Below are 23,331 nucleotides of genomic sequence, written 5' to 3'. Positions count from 1 at the left end.
TCCACCCCAAGACTGTTGGGGAAATTGAAGGAGATTAACATGTGCGGAATTCCAGCACCGTGCCTGGCAATCAGCTGACTCTCAATACGCCTTACCGATGTTATTAAATGTGAACACTGTTACCAAATAAGACACCGTATGTGAGTGCCCACAGAAAACGGAAAGCGCTATGGAACCCTGAAGCAATGCCTTGACTGTCAGAAATGGACCCCTATGGACTCATTCAGAACCGAGTCCTTCTAGAAAAGAAACTCAATTCCCAGCCCCTTCTCCCAGGAGCGGGTCAAGAACGCCATGGCTTGCTGAAGTCTGGGAGGGTGTCCTCGCGCGGACCCCGCTCCCAAGAACCCCAGCCCTGTCCTCGACAGCCCCGCCCCCTACCTTTCTCAGTCACCACGAAGCACTGCTTCACCGGCCCCACCTGACTGAACAGCTCCTCCAGCTGCTCACTGCGGGCGGAGGGCGGCAGGCGGCCCACAAACAGGGTCAGCCCGGCCATGGGGCCGGGGGACCGAGGCGCGCGAGATCACGAGCGAATCGGGCCCTCGCACGCGAGGCGAGAATCAGACTTTGGCAGGCCAACCACGCCAAGCGGCCCGGAGATTCCGGAAGTGCTCGTTGCTCAAAAGAGTCCGGCGGAAAACAGGGTGGGGAGGGGGGGAAAGCGTTCCGGAATGGGGGAGGGGCCGTTCTGCCCGGGGGCGGAGCTTCTTGAGCGGGGCTCCACCCCTAATCCTAGCACGGCCCCTCCCGTCCCTTTCGGCCCCTGGGGCCTCTGTAGGAGACTGGCATCCCAGCTCCTACCTAGTTTAAGATCTCATTTCCAGGAGATGATCCCAGAGTGCGACGGCAGGCAGAGGAAGTCGTTTTTTGCTCGGGGTCTCACCCAGGATCTGACACATACTGGATATTTAATAAATACTTTTTTCGGTGCCACCAAAGACACCCAGTTTACGTGTATAAAGTGGAAACAGAACGCACGTAGATGCATACATCACACATGTTCTCAGAGAATGAGACATCTGTCACACTATAGCAGATAACTATAACAGTGCCTGTAACAGTGTGCAGACAAATTACAGCTACTAAAGCACACACAGACACAAATCACACACAATCATTCTTCCAATAAATATTTACTGAGCGCCTACTATGTGCCAGGCCTTAGGGATAAAACTGGTGAGCTAAAACAAGACAAGAGTCCCTACTCTCATGGAGAATGGAGTCTAGTGGGGGTAGACAGACATTCATTTTAAAAACTTACAAATAAATCATAGCAGGCACCCTACAGGATAAGAGAACACACCCAAAGCAAATATAACATACAGACACTGCATGCAGGTCCTCCCAGAAACAGGAGAAAACCTTCCCCCGGGTCAGCTTATCAGACAGACCCAAGGCTGAGGGATCTCACCCACCAGCAGGAGATCTGGGTGCTCCTGGAACCTGGAAGGCAGAGACTATTAGCCATTCCACTGGGTTCAGGAACTGACCCGGTGCAAGACTGAAGCACCCTGGAAGGGTTCCAGCTGAGAAAAGTTCCAATGCACTTTTTTATTTTAAAAGATTTGATTTATTTATTTGACAGAGAGCGAGAGAGAGATCACAAGTAGGCAGAGAGGCAGGCAGAGGGGGAGGAGGAAGTAGGCTCCCTGCTGAGCAGAGAGCCTGATTGGGGGTTCAATCCCAGGAGGCCGAGATCATGACCTTAGCTGAAGGCAGAGGCTTAACGCACTGAGCAACCCAGGCGCCCCATCAATGCACTTTTTAAATAACTTCTCAATACTATAACCTGAAAATTCAGAAAGTACAAAAGGTACAGTGAAAAGTAAGTTTCCGCTTCTCTTCAAAACCTATTTGCTGGGGCGCCTGGGTGGCTCAGTGGGTTAAAGCCTCTGCTTTAGTCTCAGGTCATGATCCCAGGGTCCTGGGATCGAGCCCCACATTCCCCACATCGGGCTCTCTGCTCAGCGGGGAGCCTGCTTCCCCATCTCTCTCTGCCTGCCTCTCTGCCTACTTGTGATCTCTGTCTGTCAAATAAATAAATAAAACCTTTAAAAAAAAAAAAACATTTGCTTTTGATACATTTTGGATGGATGGGATGGCTAGTTGACAGTAACGGGGGGGGGGGAGAACACAACATCAGATTTATGAAACCCTAGTCCAAGTATATAATGTATGCTCAAAAGAAAACACTAGTTATTTTTACACACATAACTCAAGAGAGCAAGTACTGAAATACAAAACAGATTTTTAAGGCTATGGGGTTAATCCTATCCAGGATAAACAGAGACAAGTAGACAAAGGAAGTGGGATGGGTCATTTGAATAAAGTCGGTTTGGGATTCCACATTCCTCCTCTTTTTTTCTCCTCCTCTCCTGCCCCCTCACCACTTTAGAAATCAAAATTCTATCCCCAAAGACTTAACTGCAAGCTTTGGGGCCCTAGGTATAAGGAGACCTTCCCAGTGCTGGCTGCAGCGTATCCAGGAAAAGAACCCTAAGAAGGCTGTTCCAACACCCCTTTGGGATGCCCCTACACTGCTATTTAAAATACTTCTCACTCAGACCTTCCTTAAAGAACAAAACAAAACTGTGTGCCTGTGCCCATCAGGGGGCAGCAGCCACCCACAATGCAGAGAAATTCTGTGCCCCTAGGAGTAGATAATAATGCTGCTGACCCTTTCTACACTTCCGGAGTTTCAGACCTGGGCGGGAGTGGGGGTGGGGCGTGTGCATCTCAGACTCCCAACCTCAACCTCAGCCCTGTCTCCTCCTATCCCTGCACATCAGGGAGACCACATGGTGCTTCAGTCAGGAATATTTGCTCATCCATCTCCCCAGGACACACGCAGGGTTCTTTATTAAATAGCGGGAGTTGTGGTCCCCTGCACCACATCAGCAACGTGGCTTCCAGGGGAAATAAACTGTTGGCTTCTCCCTCATCCATCACTGTGCAGGAGCCCGGGAAGGAAGGAAGAGAGGCCTGGGCTGTGCTGTCTCCCAGCCAGCCTCTCCCAGGCCCCATCCCTCTAGTCCCACTCCCCCTTGCAAGTCAAACCTTCTTATTATACCACTTACTTCTTGTGCTTAGCACTTCTCACAGCTGTAGTTAGTGCTATTGTAATTATTTATATGATTTTTTCTTTTTTTTTTTAAGATTTTATTTTTAAGTTGGGGCACCTGGGTGGCTCAGTGGGTTAAGATATTATTTTATTTTTTACGTATTTTTTATTTATTTATTTGGCAGAAAGTGAGAGATCACAAGTAGGTAGAGAAGCAGGCAGAGAGAGAGGGGAAAGCAGGCTCCCCGCTGAGCAGAGAGTCCCATGTGGGGCTTGATCTCAGGACCCTGAGATCATGGCCGGAGCGGAAGGCAGAGGCTTAACCCACTGAGCCACCCAGGTGCCCCAAGATTTTATTTTTAAGTCATTTCTAGACCCAACATGGGGCTCGAACTTATAACCTCAAAATCAAGAGTCATATGCTCTACTGACTGAGCTAGCCAGGTGCCCCTATTTGATTAGTGCTTCAGTGTCTGCCTTCCCCCAAAGACCTTCAAATTCATACTTCAGGGCTGGTGTCTGCTTCGTTCACCTCTCTCTGCTCAGCACCTAGCATGTTGTAAGCATTCCATAAAATGTTTTAAAGAGATTGAATGACTGAATGGATGAATGAGTTTGTCACTCCATCCCCTGAAGTACTAAGAACTGGGATTGAAGGGTGTGTGCATTAGGATCTACCTGGGCTCCTCTGGGAAACCTGCTTTGGGTAAGGGCCAAGGCATGGGACAAAAGGGAAGGGTTGTTTCACCAAAGTCTTGGCCTCTTTATAGTCAAAGTGCTGAAGTAATCCTTGCAGAGGAAAACCAAAGAAGTGTTGGAGTTGGTGAACACTGAGCTGTCTTCCTCTCCCCACACTTCCCCATCTCATCAGCTCCATTCACAGCTTCTAGTCAGAAAAGGAGTTTGTGTATGAGTGTGTGTGTGAGGGAGAGAGAGACAGACACACACCCCGACAGACTGACTCAGGGCATGTGGGGCTTGGACTGCCCTGTTGTGCATGAAGCCAGGTCCCCTGGTGAGGAAAGCAAATGAGCCAGCTGATAAGCATTAGGGCAAGGAAGAGGGGGCCAAGAGGAGTTGGGTGTGAGCAGAGGCAAATGGAAGGGTTGGTGGGGAAGAAAAAGAGCCATTTTTTTCAAGCAGCAAGAATCCCTTCCATGATACAAAGCAGCTCCAATGCTGGGTCTGCTACAGCCACTATGACACCAGTGAGAAATGCCTATAATTAGGAGGCTGGCAGTTCCCTGGGCCTCAGCCCAGAGTGACGATGCAGCAAGAATTTCTGAGCCAGGCTGAGCCAGGTGATGGAGGAGACACAGTAAAAAACCACTCCAGTTCCATTCCTCAGTGGCTCCTGTCTCACTGAGCTCCCTACCATGACCCTCACTCTCTCCAAACATCACTGACTCTTCCTCCTTCCGAGGTCCAAGACCCTGGACCATCTTCTCAGGCAAGACAGATCTTCATGTGCAAGGAAAACAGTGCTCTAATTCTTCCACTAGTGCATGGACCTAGTCTGGTGAGGCCCCACCCCTCAGGGCCTCCCTGCCGGCTTTCCTCTTGACTCCCCCGCCTCCCTTCTCCAATCCCCAGGAGCTGATGGGAAGACTTGGGAGAAAAACCACTTCTATTCCTATTTTTTCATTTCAAGCCTGGGATGTTGTGCCCCTGTCGGTTTTCCTGTGACATGCAAGACACCTGCCAAAACACTGCCAAATTTTTATTTCCAAACCTAATCTACAACCCTGTTTTAGTGCCACTCTGAACTTAATTGCATTTTAGCCAAATGACGAATGCACACCCCAGAGCTCAGAGCCAAATGCTCCAGACAAGGGAGAGGTTCCAGAGTCCCCGGAGGCCTGGGTCTCTGCATTGTGAACTCTGCTTCGGTGGGTAGATTGGGATCGGGGTTTGGAGGAAGATCCCTTTAGGGAGGATCTGCACCATGGGAGATGAGTGCAGGGAAAGAGGGCTTGTAAGTCCAACCTTGAAGAGGCCTTGTTGGTAGGCGGAGCAGGTAGTGTCCTCTGTGAGTTCCTCTGGGAACATGGCAGGGGGAGTTGCTGGGGATCCCAGCTCAAAGTGATCGAGCCCTTGATGTGTGTATCAACATTTCCACAGAGGACTTCACCATGGACTCACTCATCCCTAGCCAGCTGTCCCCCACAACCTGCAGCCGGGCTCCTAGGAATGCAGAGGTTTCTACCAATGGGTATAGAGGTCCCACCTCAATTCCCAGGGCCTGCTTCATCTCTGACAAGGCACTTCCCAGAGAGTCAGAGGATTTTTACAGGGTCACTCCCAGGGCCCTCACTCATCCCAGCTGTAGGACAACAAGGCTCCTTGCAATCGGGAGTAAAGGTCACCCAGGTGTGAGATGAAGCCTGCCCACCCAAACACGGCTTATCTTCCAGTTCTGATGGAATAGCTGCTGCTGTGGGCTGATCTAAGCTTTTCCAAGAAGATTAGACCTTTCTCTGAAAATATTTTATTGATAAATTAACTCTGGAAGCGCTCACCTCCCACCCAACTGCTGTGGAGTCTCCTGGATGGGCCATGGACCCTTCAACAGGGAAGGATCGTGTGGAGGACAGGGAGTCTCACTCACACAGGAATGGGATTCCTGGGTATGGCACAGGTGGGTGTGGGGACTGAAGCCAGTCTCGAGGTCCTTGGAGGACAGCCCCTCTCACTCAGCACCAGAGTGGGGAGTTGGTGGTCAGGAGTGGAGCACCTTGGAGCTTTATTGCTGGTGAATGCCAAGGCAAGTGGGACCCCTGCCAGCCTAGAATTGCAGAAGAGGGCATCCGTGCCCAGGGCTCCAGAGGAGGTGGCACTAACCCCAATCAACAGAGCCTGGCTGCTGACCCACCCACCCAGAGACCCCTGGATGGGGAAGAAGCGGGGAGCGGTATCTGAGCCAGGCAGGATGGGGAAAGGGCTACAGTGTGCAGGTCTCAGGCAGAGCAGGCGCCAGGAGGGGTCGTAGGCTGGGGCGGCCAGGGGGCCGCCTCTTCACAGGTCTATGGTGTCGCTGCCCACACTCAGCTCATCGATCTGTCGACAGGCGTCCAGGAATTGCTCCTGCAGCAAAGCCTCTGAGGCCTGCAGCTCGGGAGTAGGCTCTGGGGAGTCGCGGGAGGGTGGGGACAGGGCCTGGTAGGAGCCTGAGCCCGGGAGGATAGGGCTGCTCCCCGAGGGTCGCGGGGGACTGAGGACGCAGACCAGCGGACAGCGTGGGGGCCTGTCGGGGCTGGAGCACAGTAGCATGGACGAGCTGTCCCGCGACAGTCCGCACAGTGAGCCGGAAGAGGCGCTGCTGCCCATCGGCCAGGCCCGGGGAGAAGGGAGCTCCAAGGGCACAGGGGAGCCAGGGGCCTCCTCAGACTTCCCCTTGGGCCCGACCCCCATCTTCCCCACCAGCGAGGTGGTGCGGTAAAGGCCGAGCCCAGGCGTGGTTTCCCCGAAGGCAGGGCCCTGGAAGAGGCCGGGCGTGAGCAGCGCCTCGCTGCAGAGGGCCTCCTCAATGCTGCGCCTCAGGTTGATTGGGGAGGGCGGGCGGAAGTCCACGGTGTAGTCGCTGCAGGGAGAGGAGGCCGGAGAAGGGGCCGGGTTGGCCGCCGCGCCTTCGAAGCCCCGGCAGCCGCCTCCTTGGAGCAGGAGGTCGGGGCCAGGCCCTGCCAGAGAGCACAGCTGCAGCAGCTCCGCGTCGCCACGCGCGATGGCGCCACCAAGGGGCTCCTTGTCCGGGGGCCCGGTGACCCAGCCCCCGGGCAGCAGTGGGGCTGCGTGGCCCGGGGACAAGCGGAACAGCTTGGCCCAGCAGCGCGGCGGCACACGGTGGCTGCTGAGCGCCGGGTAGAGGCCCAGCAGCGCCAACGGGATCGCGACGCCCACCTCGCCCAAGCGCAGGCCTAGCTGGAAGGCCCACCAGGGCCAGGGTCCCTCCAGGCCAGGCTGGCCGCCATAGCCCAAGGCGTGCAGCACCTCGTAGCCCTGCAGGGCTCCGCTCAGCAGCCCGAAGGTCCCCGCCACTGGGGCTGTGCGGGCCGCGCGCCGCCAGGATTCCCGCGGGGCGAAGGGGCTGCGCACCTGCGGGAGCGGGGTGGCGCCCTTGAAGCCCGACCCTCCCAGGGGCGCTCCGGCCCGCCGCCGCCGTCCCCCCCAGCAGGAGAGCGCCAGTAGGAGCCCGGAGAGGAGGGCGGCGAGGAAGGCGTGCAGCCCGCGGGAGGCGAGACGCAGAGGCCGCAGCGGGCGGTGGGCTGCGCTCCCGACGGCGGCGGCGGCCGCCAGCCCCAGCCCCAGGAGCAGCAGCGCGGCCAGCCCGGCGGGACACCGAGGCGGGCGCGGCCGGGCCAGCAGCAGGCAGGCCAGGCCCAGGCCGGCAGCCAGGCAGGGCAGCGGAAGGTCCTGCAGCAGTAGCCAGGCGAGCGGGGGCAGCCGATCGCGGTGCCCGTAGGCGTCGTAGAAGAGCGGGAAGGCCCGCGTGGTCCCGGCGGAGAGCAGGAGCAGGTCCAGCAGCGCCAGGCAGGGGGCGCCCGGCGGGCAGCGCCAGGGCAAGAGGGCTAGGGCCAGCAGCGCGAGCACAGCCACCAGGCCGAAGAGCGCGCCTACCCCATATACGTGGGCCTCCCAGGCCAGGCCCCAGCGAGCTCTGGCCTCTGCCCAATTGGCTTCCAGAGTCAGGAAGAAGAGGGGCAGCGGAGCCACAGGAGGCGGCCCTTCGGGTTCAGGCAGTTCTCCCAGGCGGCAGGACCCTGACCCACACTCTGGCTCCACCGAAGATTTCCCAAGGCTGGCAGGAGAGGAGTCATCTGGGCCAGAGGTAGGGGTGGTGGGGTCTGTGGGCAAAGAACATTCGTCTGAGGCAATTGTACAGCCTTCCCCTGCCTTCCCCACAGCCAGCAGCCTGCGTACCAGAGAGTCTTCATAACATCTAGGACACATGTGTCTTTTTTTCCCCCCTCAGGGAACCTGATGCGGGATTCGATCCCAGTGGGATCATGACCTGAGCCAAAGGCCAGAGGCTTAACCAACTGAGCCACCAGGTGCCCCATACTTGTCTTTAGTAGAGAGTCACCGGTCTCTCAGCCCCTTGTCTTCTCCTCCTCATCAAACTCTTCAACTCTCATCCCTCCGGCATCCCTAACCCACCCTTTGCTCTCTGCTGTTTATTTCCGCTCATCACTGCGATTCTACTGAAAAGGGGTTTTCTTTTTTATATGTATTTTATTTATTTATTTATTTGAGAGAGAGTGTGTGAATACAAGCTGGGGGAGGGGTAGAGGGAGAGGAAGAAGCAGACTCCCCGCTGAACAGGCAGCCCCATGTGGGAGTCTATCCCAGGACTCTGGGATCACGACCCGAGCTGAAGGCAGATGCTTAAACGACTGAGCCACCTAGGCGCCCTGAAAAGGGTTTTTCTTAAAAAGCTACAGAATTTTACTGAAGGAACTGGAGAAGGCCCCTCTAGTTCAATCCTCCCACCACAAAGTAAGCTTCATCAGAACAAAGATTTCTGTCTGTTCTGCTTACATCTGAATCTCCATGCCCAAAATGGGGCCTGGCTCAGAGCGGGCACTGAGCAGATATTTGTTGAATAAATGAATCCTCTTATTTCTCCAGTGAAGACACTGAGGCTCTACAGAGAGGCAAAGCAACTTGTCCAAGGTCACAAACTGGCAGATCTCAGAATCCAGATCTGAGTACTGGTCTGAGCCCCTTCTCACAATTCCAGAGTTTTTTCATAAGACTAGTTTGCTTATCTCTTATACTGCACCCCTAACTCCCAATTCCCACCTTGGTGCTAGGAGAAACATCCCCTGCCCTTTTTCATCTGCTTCCCCCTTCCCCCATCTCTTCAGGAAAAGCCCCTACACCCACATGTGGACACATGCAGCAGTGGGGGTGGGGGGAGGGGGAGGTAAGACACTCCTGTTCCTAGAATCTGAAGAGAACACAACCTTTCCTGATCACTGGCCTTCCTGTCTGCCACACCCCCAACCCTTAGTTTACCCATGGCCATGGTCCCCATCCCAACTCAGTCACAAAGTCATTCATCCAAGGCTCTTAAGGTACATGCCCCTTGAGTTCTCACTCCACTTTATAGAAGTTGACATTGAAATGGACTCCCCTGGGTCTCGAGGCTACCATTGAACTCTCCAGAAGGAATGACTGGGGCGAGCACAGCGGGATAAGATGCCTTCTTAGTGAATGAGCTCCTCAGGTGCTCTAGGATTTGCTAACTTAAGCTCCCAGCCCCAGTCTGGTCTCCAACACCTTGCCTACATCCCTTCGGAAAAGGGAAGTCACCGGGCACCAGAGGTGGCTCAGTCAGTTGGGTGTCTGAGTCTTGATTTCTGCTTGGGTCATGATCTTGGAGTCATGGGATTAAGTCTGCTTGAGAGTCTCTCTCCCTTTGCCCCTCCCCCACACACGCTCACTCCCTCTCTCTCTCTCTCTGCCCCCCTCTCTCTAAAATAAATAAACACATCTTTAAAGGTGGGGAGGGGGGAGTCAAGTAAAAGAGGATGAGGAGTAAGATCCCTAATTTACTTTCCTGGAGCAAGAGAAGAGCTAAAAAGAGATCCAAGGATTCTTCCCATGGCCAGGCAGCAAAGGAAGATGCTTCCGGCTCAACCTCTCCCTCCTCCACCTAGCAAGCTCAGCAGATCTGCAGCTGCAAACAAGTATGAAGGGAGAAAGATGGTGGGGAAGAATGGAGACACCCTGGTGAGGGTGGGGAGGGGCACAGAAGGCAGACATAGGATGAGGAAGGGAGGGTCTCCTGACAACTGAGACTCCTACCCCAACCACCTGGCCGCGCTCCCGCCTGGTGTCAAGCACACACTACAGGAAGACCCCAGATGCACTCCCACCCCAGGCCATGCCAGTTCCCGCTAGGAGCATGCAAAACAGCAATCCTGAGTACCAGGCAAAGGGGTGGGGAGGGGGGTGTGTGCAGAAAGCGGCTCCTTCTGGGGAAGAAGGAGGGGAAGACAGAATCAGACATCTGGGGAGGGCAGAGAGGGAGCAGCCATAAAATTAAGTCTACACAGCTCTCTGCCTCTTACAAATGGCAGCAAGGGCCCTGCTTCCCCTTCCATCGCCTTCCCCAAGTCTGAGATGGGAAGAGTCCCTTCTGCCTAAGGCTGTTAAGAGGATAAATGTTCCATGTGGCCAGAGCTCTTCGGAGTGCCTGGTGCGTAATAAGCATTTGGTATGTGTTTGGTGTTGGTATCATCATTATGGGGTAATGTTTATCACTGATCAATCATCAGCTTGTGTTCATGTGACAGTGACTATTTCTGGCCTCAAACTAGTTCTTGATCTAATCAACAAAAGATTGTCGTCTCTTGGGGAGCCTGGGCGGCTCAGCCAGTTAAGCGTCTGTTTTCAGCTCAGGTCATGATCCCAGCGTCCTGGGATCAAGCCCTTTGTGGGGCTCTCTGCTCAGTGAGGAGTCTCCTTCTCCCTCTGCCTGCTGCTCCCCCTGCTTGTGCGCTGTGTGTGTGTGTGTGTGTGTGTGAAATAAATAAATGAAATCTTTTAAATAAATAAAATCTTAAAAAAAAAGACTGTTGTTTCTTAGTCCATACTAATCTTGCTTAGAAAGGCAACACATTGTTTCATCTTGTGAACCCTATTTAAAGAACACCCTTTAGTTGGACTGACTACTCCTGAACACTTAAGGAAGACGCAGCCATGAGTTAAATGAGGTTCATTCAGCTGGGATAGCTTGTTGATCGGGGGTGGGTATCAGTCTGATGTTAGCAGCATCAAAAACTTGCAACCCCTCTATCAGCTTCATTCCTTTGTCCCCTCTGACGCTCTGGCCCAACCCACTTCAGCAAAGTGGATGACTTTGCTTGGCTTTTCCTCAGCGTTGGCGGGCTCTGCAGAAAGGCAACGGGACCGTGCCCAGGAGGGCTATGGCTGGAGCCAGACTGCCACCCCTCACGGCCTCCTCTTCGCTCACTGAGCAGACAAGCACAGCTCTCAGAGATCTGCTCTGCCTCGCCTTCTTCCAGCTCCACTTCTTACCCCAGAGCCACAAGAAACCCCATCTCTCACCTCTGTCCCCTAAGCAACTACGGCAACTAGAACAAATGTTTAATGTGACTAAGAAGCCAGGAATAAAAGAGGAAACCCAGAAAACAGACAAAGCACAGGCAGAGCTAAGGTCTCAGAGGAGGTAGTTTTGAAGTAGGAGCATTGCTTTCTTGGGGGGAGGTGGGCCTGCCCTGTGGACCCAGGTCTGGGCCATGTCGTGAATGGAGACAGGCAGAGAAGACCCAGCTTCTTCAGCCTTGGAAGAATCCATTTGACCTCAGTCCCCTGTCTCCCCACTTGAGGCTTCCCCAGAAGGAGCCCTCAGTCTCCCCCCAGAAGATAGTAAGTTCCTCCGATCCCTCTCCTGAGCAGCCCTCTCTTTACAAGGTGGTCCCCCTCTGGCCCTGTGGCCCCTCTTGACCTCAGGGGCGAGAAAGGAGGTAGGATGTCAATGTGAGGGATTGGTGAGGTCATAGCTGGCCAGGGAGGAGTCAGGGAGCAGGGCCTGCTAGATTTATGGAAAAGTCAGTCCTGATTATGTACCAGCTGCCCAGATCAAAGGGCTGGGAAATCACTCTCCCAGTAGAAGTGGTAGCCCATGCAACTGTCTGGCCCCATTCCTCTTCCCCACCCCCTCTTCTAGGATCATGGAAGATTGATCCTCTCTGTAAGGGTAACTGACATTCGAAATATTTAACAACTATAAATGGCACAGACGGCAGCCAATCAGAACAGATGTCACCAAGGGTGGTCTAGGAGTAGAGGGGAGGGCTCAGGGAGCTAAGGCCAGTGGGTACTTATCAACCTGGTTGAAAGTCTTTCAATATGTAAATGACCAGCCCAACTTCTCCTCCCATGGTGTACTGGCTGGATACTAGCTGTCCCCCAGGTGATGGGAGCCTAATGCAAGAGAAGAGACCTAGATTCAAAGCTTAAACACACCTAGGTTAGAAAGATCCTAGAAGAGACACACAGAGGCTCCCTTTGTCCCCTAACTGCCTCACACTACTCCCTACACATACTGCTGGCTAGAGCAAGGCCCTTGACCTTCTGGCCAAGGGGCCTCTAGCCCTCCTGGGTTTATCTGAGAGAAAGAGCCAGGAAGTGGCTGAGTTCCTGCAGCCATCAGTGAGGAGGGGGGAGGGGTGGGGCAGTGAGCTGGGCTTCCTCTGATCCTGTCCAGACTCATTAAACCTGCCTGGCCAGCACTGTCACCAAGGCTGACAGACTGCCAGCCAGCATCCTTCCCCAGGGGCCACAGAGCCTGCCCCCCCAACCCCAGAGCAGATCCTGCCACTGCTACACACTGGGCTGAGGGGAGAAGGGTCAGCCGCCCCCCCCCCCCCCCCCCGGCACACACACACAAGCCCAGGAGTACAGCGACTGCTTGGGAGGGAGCTAGAGTCAGGTTCTGTGTTAAGTCTGGAACTGGAAGAAGCTAGGAGATCAGCGGTTTCCACTGCTGAGCTGGTTCCTACTGTGAAGTGGCCGCCGAGAGGCTTTGCAACAGTATAAAGGCTTTGCAGAATAAAGCTGGGCCTAGAGGTACCTCTCCATGGCTCCCTTGGCCTCACCTACTAGAGATTCTCCCAGAGTGTGCCCCCTGCCCTGTGGGTTGAGCTGGTTGGCCTTGGGGCCAAGGGTACGGTGTTAGGTAGGGTCTGGAAGTGAACTTGGGATGCAGTAAGGGAAAAACCAAGGTTATCAGCTCACCCTTAATAAACTTCTACTTCATGCCCAGCCTCCTGCCAGGAGCTTGCATTATCTGGAAGCTTCATGATAACAAGATAGGTACTATTATTAAACCCTAGATAGATGAGAAAATTCAGCCTTGGGGAGGTTAAATAACTTGCCCAAGTTCACCCAGGCAGTTAGTAAGTGAACTGGGATTCCAAACCAAGTCTCAAGATTCCAGAGGCCCTGCTCTTTCCTCTGCATCACCAGCTGTCTATGCACATATTCGGAAAGGTTTCCTTGAATAAGGATGGCATCTGTCTACTCAAAGTCTTCTCTTCAATGTCTTCCAATGAGGGGCCCAGCTCTGCTCGTAACTGACAACATGTCGTGTCAGATCAGACAGCAAAGGAGAGAGCCCCCAAGGTGGATGGTGCGGGGTGGAGAGGCAGGCCAGGCAGACTGGCGTGAAGGGTGAAGTTGGTACTGAGGCTGTGGGAACCAGGAGGGAGTTCCTGTATCTGTCTCCCTCTCATACATCTGTCTACATCTTGCTTTGCCTGGGATTACAAAACTCTCGGAGGACTGTTACTTAACTCTGTGTGGGACTGCCCCCAGTGACACTTGTTCTCAGACAGTTAATATATATCTCCATGGTGGTGATGAAGAGAATGGTGATTATGATGATGAGGACAAGGAAATAAAAGAGTCCCAGAATGCAGATGAGTAGCTAGCACGTAGTAAGTGCTAAATAAACGTCAAGTTCAAATGAATCAGACACTTACCTACTGATGCTGTTGCCATCGTGGCGGAGTTTAGGGAGGTGGCTGGGTCCCACGGGCCTGTGCTTGGGAGCTTTCTCTCCAGGGGGGGTGGGGGCGGGGACAGAGTGGTGCCAAAGAACCCTGCAAAGGGAGCACGTGGGGTTCAAGGGCCATCCTACCAGCCAGCCGTGGCCTCTGGGGCTTTGGAGAAAATCCTGTCCTTCCCCCAGGGCTTACGCTAAGAGAGCCAATGTACACCAAACAGGAATTGTAGCCACATGGATGCTGGGAGCTAAGCTACTAGGACTCAGTATGGCAAAGAGGACATTTCCGCATGGGAGCAGCGGCCCGTGTCCCAGGCCCTGGGAGCAGCAACACAGAGTCAAAAGAGAAAGGGAGGTGCTGATTAGGCCCACAACACAGTGCCTGGCACATAGGAGTGTTCCCTAAGTTTTCGTTGCAGTGAAATCAACACTCACCTGGAGAATCTGAAACTCTAGACGCAGAGCTTGGGGATGGAGTTGGGCCTGGAGGGCTTGGGCCTGAGAAGTTCCGCAGTGGGGACAAAGTAGTGCCAAAGAAGCCTGCAAAAGGAGCCCAGGCTGAAGCTTCCTCCTACCTGCTAGGCTGCCCAGCAGGGACTCTCCTCCAGACGGGGTGGGTACTCACCAAAGGGTCCCAGGCGCCCTGCAATCTCTGCCAGACTGGCCCGCAGGCTGGGCAGCAGGGGCAGGGTCCGATGCCCGAGCGTGGGAGCTGCGCCTGCCCTTAGCGCCATGTCAAACTTCAGCTCCAGCTCACTCTGGCGGAGCCTGGGAGCACTGGACGGAGGTGCTGTGGCTGTCAAAGCAGTGTCCCAGGTCACAGTGCCCATCCTGGGCTGATAGGGAGCAGTGGGCCGGTCAGTGGGCCCAGAGAGGGGGGAGGTGGACTCTGGAGACAGGGAGGAGGCCCAGGGAGTAGAGCTGCCTTCAGCAGAGCCCCACTCTGGGGGGGAGTTCCCAAGGGAGCCCACCAGCAGTTCCCAAAGTGGATCAGTCCTCAACCCACTGGCCACATCTTCCTCGGGCTCCCGGCTTGGCCCGGGAGAGAGCGGCTGGGTCTCTGTGACTGAGATCCCCCAGGCGGCAGCAGGTCCCCGAAGATGGAATTTGAAGTTCAGTCCCAGGTTGAGAGACAGCATAGAGGCCTCACTCTGAGGTGGTGGGGTCAGAGTGGTGAGAGGGACACCTGGGACGGAGGATGCAGGCTGGGGGCCCACTGGAACAGCAAGCAGGACCCAGCAGAACAGCCCCAGCCCCAGACAGCCCTGCCCTGCCATGGCCCCACCTGGCCTCAGGTGGCCACAGTGGGCAGGGCGCTCAGTTCTTCGGCACTTTTTGAGCCTGAAGGTCCTGGAGAGAGGAGAGGCGCTATGAGCCCTGGCTGCCTGGGGTCGGATGCCCCCCGGAGAGAGACTGCTGATCACCAAGAAGCAGGTGGTTGGGGCGGACGCAAAGGGCTCTGCCCAGGGAGAGTTGCCAGCTCCTTCCTCCATTCAGGCCCCAGACCACATCTCTCACCTGCATCTCTCCTTCTCTTCCAGCTAAAGCCCCTTTCCCTAAACCCCTGCCTCCCCTACCTGCTCACTCTGGGGACTGGGGTCTGAAGGCGACCAGCTGCCCCTATCCTCTCCCAATAGCTGAGGGGGTGGACTCGGGTTCCCAGACTCAGGTCCCTTCCTTCCCTCTCTTCTCTCCACCCATCCACCTTCAGATATTTACTGAGGCCTACTATGTGCCAAGCACCCTTCTGCGGATACAACTGTGAACAAGCAAACCCTCACAGAGGAGCTTCCGCCTGTTTCCACCCCCCACTCAGGCTCCAACCTAAGGTGCTGGCACTCTCTCTCCCACTCAGACCCCGGGGAATGCAGGCCCTGGGAGGGGCAAACCACAGGGCTGCGTGATCTGGCCCAGCGGGAAAAGGCAGCCAGGCTCCAGCCAGAGAAGCAGGGTGCGCTGGTCTGGCAGAAGCTGGCCCATTCAGCCTGCCCCCTTTTTCCTAGGGCTTGGCCCTGCTCCCTTCCCCTTAACCCTAGAAGTATTGAGGGGAGGGGCCGCTTGGCCATCGCGGGCTTCCTGGGGATGATGGCCAGGCAGGCAAGCCCGGCGCGGGGCTGCTGCAGTGGAGTCCGACCTCCCCCCTGAACACCCCCTCCACGCACACACATCTGGTGGGGGAAGGGGAGGGTAAGCCAGGGGCACACGTGCACCCGGCACCCTTACATCACACACACAGCCACACCTAGCACCCGAGACACACTCACCCACTCACCCTTCACACACCCTGAACACACACGTGTACACACACACACATCCGATTCTGCCGAGCCCCCTCCCTCTTACACGGGTTCAGATCCAAGCTCTGTGAGCTCCCAGCCTTCTCTCTCTCTCTCTCTCTCTCTCTCACGCACGCCCCTCACAGACACGCACAGTATAGTCACACGGAGGCACACACACACCTACACACACATTCACACACTCCGTACAGACACATCACACACCTTCGTCGCCCTACACACCCACCCACCCCTCGAAGGCTCGCTGGCTCTCTCGCTCCCTCTGGCTCTCACTCTCTCCCTCTCTCCCCCTGCCCGGCCCCGCCGACCTGCTCCTCCGGCTCCCTCCCGCAGACGGGTCTCCTCTGCCAAGTCCCCCGAGAACCGGAGGTCGCGGCGGCCCAGGCGCCCAGCTGGACAACGCTCTGGCGAGTGTCGCCGGTTCTCTCGGTCGCGCCCGACGACCCCCTCGGCACGTCCTGGCGACCGCGGCTACGCCGCCACGCCACCCCCGGTCTGGCCCGCAGCGCTGTCCCCGGCGGCCGGCCGGGTCCGGCTCGCAGCCCCGCACTCCCTCCCCGCGGCGCCGCCTCCTGGCTGCGCGCCCCGCTCCCCGGCAGAGCCGCCCGCGCCGGGCTCCGCGGCAGCCGCGCTCTGACCGCCCGCCCTCCCTCCCCGCCTGCCTCCCTCCCGCCTGCCCCTCCCTCCCTCTCCCCTCCCCCTCCCACCCGCGGCCCGCCCCCCACCCGGGCAGGCAGGCGGGCGCGCACCGCAGCGCCCCGCGCCGCCGCCTCTGTGCCCGTCGCCCCGACGCGCGCTCATTCACCCCGCGCTGCCCATCCGCCACGGGTGCGGGCGTCTCGCTCGCAGCCCGGCGCCGGCAGCCGCGCACTCCCCTGGAGGCCGGTCATGCGCATCCACGCGCCCTCCTTCCCTGGGAAACACAGCCGTGGGCCAGAGTCCCGCGCGCGCACACGCCTGCACACACCCGCGCGCGCGCGCGACCCCGCTAGCTGGCCCGGGGACGGCACCCCAGGCAAGAAGAGCCGCTGTGAGCGGAAGTGTAATGGCTCATTAGTCCTCACCACAGTCCTCTGGGTGTCCACATTTCACAGGTAGGTAAATTGAGGCTCGGAGAAGTCCCAAATTTGCCCAAGATTACACATCTCGGCAGGGACTTGTACCCAGTCTATGTGCTGCCCGCTCCACAACCTGGTGGCTTCCAACAGTTGTACCGCTACGCGGGAGGGCCTGCAACACTTCACAGTTGAACTGCAGAATACCCATCAGTGTGTAACTTTTTTTTTTTTTTTTAACTAAAACTGATCTTTCAAAAATACTCAGAGTTTCAGAAATGTCTGCCAGGAAGAATGAATGGTGATCTTCAGCTGCATGTGAGAGATGGATTGTAACCGGTCTCCAGGAACAGAGGAATCAAAGAATGTGCAGCTTCAGGAGTATAGGAGAGCCCAGACCAAGGCTAACCCTGGGTTAAAGATGACAAAGGAGCAGGGAGGTCACTGTGGATACTCTATGGACCCTACTGGGCTGTCCCAGTGACTGGCCTAAGCAGTTCCAGCTCTTCTGTGTTATCCCGAGTCTCTAAATCCCTTCAAGCGTTCCTGCAAAAATGCTGATATTTAAACGTATCAGGAGAACATAAGACAGGAAGCTCCACATAAAACTGTCCCTCAAAATCTAGACACCCTGCTGTCTGCCAAGCTTCGTGCTAGATGCTTTAGGAATATCCTCACTTATTCCTCATCACAAGCCACAAAGAGAAAAATTATTGTCACTGAGTGATGGCCTTGGATGTGCCTCTGACCCCTGCTCCATCTCCACCTCTCTTGCTGCTCTGTAAGGTTAGGAGTGGCTGTGTTGAAAGAGTTACTGAGGGCAGATTCTGTCTCAGTCACAGAGAGTTTGCAAAAGGGGCTCACAGAGTTATAGAAATTTCACGTAGAGAGATGCCCTGGGTAGGGGCTCAGTGAATATCAGATAAGTGAATAATGACACCAACAAAAAAAAAAAAGATGAATTCTGGGCTCCAAGTGGGCAGTGAGATGTGTTTCAGAAAGGCATCGAGGATTCATCTTTTTTTTTTTTTTTTAAATCACAGAATTCCTTCAACTGATGTAAGATAAAATCAGGCAACAACTGATCCTCTCTCCCGGGAATGTCAACGATGAACTCTGGTTTGTATTCTGGGTCCCTAAACAAAACATTGCAAAGGGCATTCCTGGGATGCACCCTCTGGGATCACTATAGGATCTCTCTCCTAGTAGGGAACTCCCCCAAATCCTCTAGGGGCTTCCTGAAGCCTGCTTACTGGGACCCAGCCTCTGGTTTTCTCTCATATACTTAATAAACGTTATCCTGCTAGAGACATTTCCCTTGAATCCTCCTCATAGAAAGGCTCATTTCCTGCTAATCGTGTTCACTTAAAGACTTTAAATGGGAAACCAGAAATAAACATACCCCAGTACATTAAAACAGCAATCTTCCATGACCACGTAGAGTTATTCCCAGGGATTATATATTTTTTAAATATATTGGAAAGGGAAGTTAGGGTTCTGAGTTAAGATGATGATTAAATACATATATCTAATTTCACTTCCTCCTAAAACCCCACTAAAAAAACTTCAATAAAGAGATTTTAAAATCAAGAGATAAATCCTCAAGGATGGAGAGAACAGGAAAACAGACAACAGCCACAGAATTTTTGAAGCAGGATGGCAAATGGCCATGAGGTTACTGACTTATCAGCCCTGAGGAAAAAAAGACATCTCAACTGGCAGTGGGGAAAATGGAGAGCCAATTTGATTTACACTGCAGGGTTCTCAGAAGACACAGGAACTGGCAAACCAAGGGCCCTCTGGAACTGTGAAAGAGGTTGTTAAGATTAGGGCCAGGATAAAAAAGCAGTTAGATCCCTAGATTTCTACCCTAACTCCAAGCCAGTGGGCTACAAGTTCCTCGCCCATCCCAACCAGAGTCTGGAAGATTTTCCCCTGAGGAAGGTAAGGTAGAGGGTACCTAGATTGAAGAAGCTCCAAACGCAGTTGTGAACAGAGATACTCTACTGAAAATGCTGGAAACGGGGATTAAGTGACCATGTCACATGGGACGCTGAATGCGGAGGCCCCTAGCCTCTCCTACTATTGGGCTCCCAAAGACCTGGGAGTAGGACCTTTGCCCTTTGGGCAGGAAACTGGAAGACTCTACCCTAAGGTATTTCACAAGCCCAAGAGGAAAGACCTAAAGATACTGACATAGAGGTTTCCCTCAAAACAACCCAACTGGATCACCCTACAGTGACGAATCCAACCTGTAAGTTGACTCAGGGTTTTTGACTAGCCGTCTCACCTTCCACAACCTCCTTAATCATGACCAAAAGTTACCAGACATCTGGAAAATTTCTTTTCTTTCCTTCTTTTTTTTTAAAAAAATATTTTATTTATTTATTTGTCAGAGAGAGAGAGAGAGAGAGAAAGCGCATGCACAAGCAGGGGGAGCAGCAGGCAGAGGGAGAACGAGGCTCCCCACTGAGCAAGGAGCCCAATGCAAGGCTTGATCCCAGGACTTGGGGATCATGACCTGAGCTGAAGGCAGACGTTTAACCGACTGAACCACCCAGGCATCCCCATCCGGGAAATTTCCTAATGCAAAGAGAGACAAAACAAACAGCAAAAAGTAACTTGCAGGAAACAGGTTATACAGAGATCGAGGAGTGTCAAAAGCCCATTGCTAATGTTAGAGAAGTAAGACAAGCTAGTACATCCATAAAACAAGAACAAGATTGTATACAAAGGAGCAACCAGAGCATAGCAACAGTGAGAATTATGTCTTGAAAAATAAAATCATGACAGTGGCAACAAAACATCAGTAGAAAGATGGGAAGATAAAACTGATTAAGTCCCCTTAGGAAGTAAACCAAGCATACTAAGAAAATATAAGATTATATAAATATATATATAAAGACAAAAGATAAGAATGTTCAAGGACAGCTGCAAGAGTTCGACACTAAGTTAACAGAAGCTCCAATAAGGAACACACACACACACACACCCCCCAGAGGAAAATGCAAGGGAGGAAATTCTCACTAAATTAATTTGAGGACATTTTCCAGAACCAAAGGACATGAGTTGCCAGCTCATTAAACGTGTGTCCAGCCCTGTAGATGAAAATAAACTCACACCAAGGCAAATTAAAGAGAAGTGTCTAGAAACTTCCAAAACAAAGTAACACACAAAAGGTTTGTATACAAAATAACATCCAGAAAGGTTTTGGATTTCTCAACGGCAAGGACAGAAGTTCAAAGCAATGCTTTCAAAATACTGAAGAAAATTTACTTTCAACCTAGAAATTATATCCGTTCAAGTCTCAGTGAGGTAGAAAGACAGGATATATCAATTTTCAGACATAGAAAATTTCAAAATGTTTACCTCCCTTGTACAGTTTCTGGAAAAGCTACTAGCGAGAGTGTTCTAGCAAAACCAGAAAGTAAACCAAGAAAGCAGAAAACGTGGGGTGCAGAACACAGGATATCTACCACAGGAGAGAGGCAAAGGGGCTCACTTGGAAGACAATGAAGGGAGACCCAGGAGGTCAGCTGTGCCCCACAAGAGAGTTCCCGTTGGAGCCTTGTGACCAACACAGAAGACATGCTGACAGCTGTCATCACCAAGATCTTCGATGCCGGTGTGCCATCTTTGGAACCTTGGGTCAGAACTGTCTAGGTGAGCCTACCCCAGTTCCTCTCTGTCCTTGCCTTGTCTTGGCCATGCGCAATGAAGCTACTTTTCTCCCCTCCATGCCCCTCTGCCCACTCAGGAAGTGTTCCACTTTGCCCTGCTCCTGAAAGGAGAGAGGAGTGAGCTCAGAAGCAGAGAGCACAGAGCTCCAAGGGCTGGGGGACACTCCAGCCTCCAACCCACTGCCCTGGGTTTCCCAGGACCCCCTTGTGGCCCTGCCCACGGGCTTTTCCAGAAAAGGTTCTTGAAATTCTCAGAGGAGCCAAAGCTATACCAAGAACCAGGGGCTCTGCTCAGCATCCCTTCTCCAGGAAGCCTCTGCCTAGTACAAGACCATCCTTTCCTTTCCCAGTTAGGTTATTCTTGCTCCTTGCCCTTGTTTATGAATACACACAAATGTGGTGAAACTGTATGTAAAAGCTCTATGGGGCAGTCCTCCCCCAGAAGGTCAGAGCATCCTCCCAGTGTCCAGAAGGCTGGTGCCTGCAGGTGACTGCCTGTTGTCTATAAGAGAAATGAAGAAAAATGCAAAGGAATGGGAAGCAGAGCAGGGAGGGCAAGAAGAGCTGGGGAATGGAGATGGGGACCAAGGAGCCCTACCTTGCTCTGCTCCCCATTCTTCTTCCCTCCTGCTGCTGGCTCCTAGGGTCAGGGAGCTGGGGCAAGCTGGTGGAGGGTCCCTCCAGTGAGTCCCTGCATTTCCTCTCTTTGTGTCTTTAGCTCTTGGGGATTAGGGTGGATAGGGCTGGGGTCAGGGAGGTCTGTTGCACACATTATTTTGTAATTAAAAAGAACAAAACAAAACAGTGCTTTAATCTTTTGACAATGACAGCTGTTCCCTAGTGTCCTCTTGGTGGGTCTGTATCTCCCTGTTTCTTCAGCCCTTAGACTTAACACAACCCTATTGTTTGCCAGCCTATCAGATTCCTCATTTGTAAAATGGGGATAATAATGGTCCTTCCTTCGTAAACTTACTGAGACCGCTAAATCAGTTAGTGTGTATGACGTGCTTTGAACACTGAAATACCACACCAGGGCTTACTACCGTGTTACTACGGTGTTAGGGCTCCAGGAGGGACAAATGAAGCTGCTGCTGGGAATGAGGACATGGGGAAGTTGGGGGGCAGTGGACAGAAGAGATTGGTGGGGGCTGGGGGAACAAGAGTGTGGTGGGGACAAGTGGGAGATGAGAGTGGCGAGTGGGGGAGGAGGCTTCCTTCCAGGGGCTGGGCTGCAAGATCCCCGCTGGCCAGCAGAGAGAGGTAAAAAGGTTGGGGCCGGTAGGAGCTGGGATGCCATCTGCAAGGTTGATCTGTTTAAGTTTTATAGGGCAGAGGAGGCCCCAGGGAAAAGTGTCCTGGTTCTCACATCCCTGTGAAAAACCAGACGCACTGCTTAAGTCCCCTCCTCTGGACCACCCAGGCACAAGATGGGGGTGGCTGTGAGGGGACAGGTCCCCAGCTGGGCCACAAGCCCCTCCTCCCACAGAAATGCACTGGAGCAAACTCAGAGGGGCTTTGGCTTTTGACAGCCTGAAGGCTTCCCACAAGTGCCCCAGAGAACTCAGCTGTTCCCCCCAGCAGGGGCGCAGAGACCCGTAACCCTGAGCCACTTCTGCCCATGACCCTCCCCTCCCCACTCCTCCCAGGCTTGGAGGACAGGTGGGACAGGTGGGAGCAGCCGAGAGGCGTGCAGGGCTGAGGGGGGACAATGGCGCTACTAGGTTGACACCCCTGTGAGGCCTGATCAGGGTGTCAGTGGAGGGAGCACCCCCCCCCCCCCTTTAGGCCAGAAGAGGAGCCAGCAGCCCCAGCACGGGTCCCATTCCCCTAGCTCTCCTTGGCAGGCTGTCCTCATCCCTGCTTCCACCTCCAAGGACTGGGGAGGAACCTTAGACCAATCTTTGCTCCTCATCTCAGCCCTCCTCCCCTGGTTCCTGAGACTCGATGCCTTGGTTATGTAAATGGCAGGATGGCTAAATGGCTAAGTTGATGCTGGGGACACTCAAATCTCACCTCCCAGAGGGCCTGGGCTGGGCAGGGAGTGAGGGAGGGGACCTTCTCTGTGTCTGAGCTGCAGAGAGAAAAGAGACGAACTCTTCTGGATGCCCTTGGGTCCTTTCTCTTTCCCTCACCCGCCCCTCCTGTCCTCTCTCTTGGGCAGTGAGTGGGGAGTTCACTGTACAGCGGGGACCCACTATATGCTTCACATCCATACTGTGGGGATCCACGCCCACCTCCGAGGAACGGTGTGAGATAATACCGACGGGTTCTGCATGGAGTAGAGACCTGCGTTCCAGTCCCATGGGCAGTGCTTTGAAGAGTGCTCCACCCCTTCTCTCCGGGCTGGGCCAGGGCTGATAGGAGGGTGAAGTCATGTCTGCAAGGGCAGTGACAGGAAAAGCTTGGAGGATGGGGCTGCTGGGAGACTCAGGGCAGGCAGGGACTTGGAAGGTGATAAGGGAAACCAGGGGTGAGGAAAGCCTGCTTCATCCTGGTCTCCTGGGGAGGACTTGCTCCTTCCTGACGTGCCAGACTCTGCCAAGAACAGTGCAGAGTAGGAACGTGTCCTCCCAGCCAGTGTGCATGTAGGGGACCGGGGCAAGGTTGAGGAGTCAGTAACATGGGAGGGAGGGCAGACAATGGTATATTATAAGATCGAAAGAATATGGAATCACTGAATGGGTGCAGAGGAGAAGAGAGT

General features: G+C 54.1%; 2 protein-coding genes across 3 annotated transcripts in view; both read right to left on the bottom strand.

The window, feature by feature from the left end:
* The window catches only part of RBM28 (RNA binding motif protein 28), a 30,020-nt gene extending 29,407 nt beyond the window's left edge, over positions 1 to 613 (bottom strand). Inside the window, exon 1 of the mRNA XM_032869866.1 lies at positions 382 to 613. Within this exon, the coding sequence (XP_032725757.1) occupies positions 382 to 499 (118 nt within the window). The 5' untranslated portion in view covers positions 500 to 613. The remainder of the gene's footprint in view (positions 1 to 381) is intronic.
* Positions 614 to 5,536: 4,923 nt separating this feature from the next.
* On the bottom strand, positions 5,537 to 16,380 carry PRRT4 (proline rich transmembrane protein 4). 2 transcript variants are annotated; one of them, XM_032869857.1, is made up of 5 exons: positions 16,204 to 16,380; positions 14,224 to 14,948; positions 14,034 to 14,138; positions 13,576 to 13,695; positions 5,537 to 7,905 (listed from the first exon to the last, which is right to left on the bottom strand). In XM_032869857.1, the coding sequence occupies exons 2-5, from the start codon at positions 14,873 to 14,875 to the stop codon at positions 6,080 to 6,082; spliced, it is 2,703 nt and encodes a 900-aa protein (XP_032725748.1). In that variant the 5' UTR covers positions 14,876 to 14,948; positions 16,204 to 16,380; the 3' UTR covers positions 5,537 to 6,079. The 2 variants fall into 2 exon arrangements, with proteins under 2 accessions (XP_032725748.1, XP_032725738.1); XM_032869847.1 differs by lacking the exon at positions 16,204 to 16,380 and having other exon boundaries at positions 14,224 to 15,224.
* Between the last annotated feature and the right edge of the window lie 6,951 nt (positions 16,381 to 23,331).

Source organism: Lontra canadensis, unplaced genomic scaffold, assembly GCF_010015895.1.
Source record: "Lontra canadensis isolate GAN:19392208 unplaced genomic scaffold, GSC_riverotter_1.0 scaffold2, whole genome shotgun sequence".
Taxonomy (NCBI): Eukaryota; Metazoa; Chordata; class Mammalia; order Carnivora; family Mustelidae; genus Lontra; species Lontra canadensis.
This window is presented reverse-complemented; position numbering and strand designations above follow the sequence as displayed.

Coding starts and splice junctions, on each gene's coding strand:
- PRRT4 (XM_032869847.1), bottom strand. CDS start 15,091: ATGGAGGAAGGAGCTGGCAACTCTCCCTGGGCAGAGCCCTTTGCGTCC. Junction 13,696..14,033: donor TAGAGTTTCAGATTCTCCAG/GTGAGTGTTGAT, acceptor CTCCCTTTGCAG/GGTTCTTTGGCACCACTCTG. Junction 7,906..13,575: donor GATGGCAACAGCATCAGTAG/GTAAGTGTCTGA, acceptor CTTTGCCCACAG/ACCCCACCACCCCTACCTCT.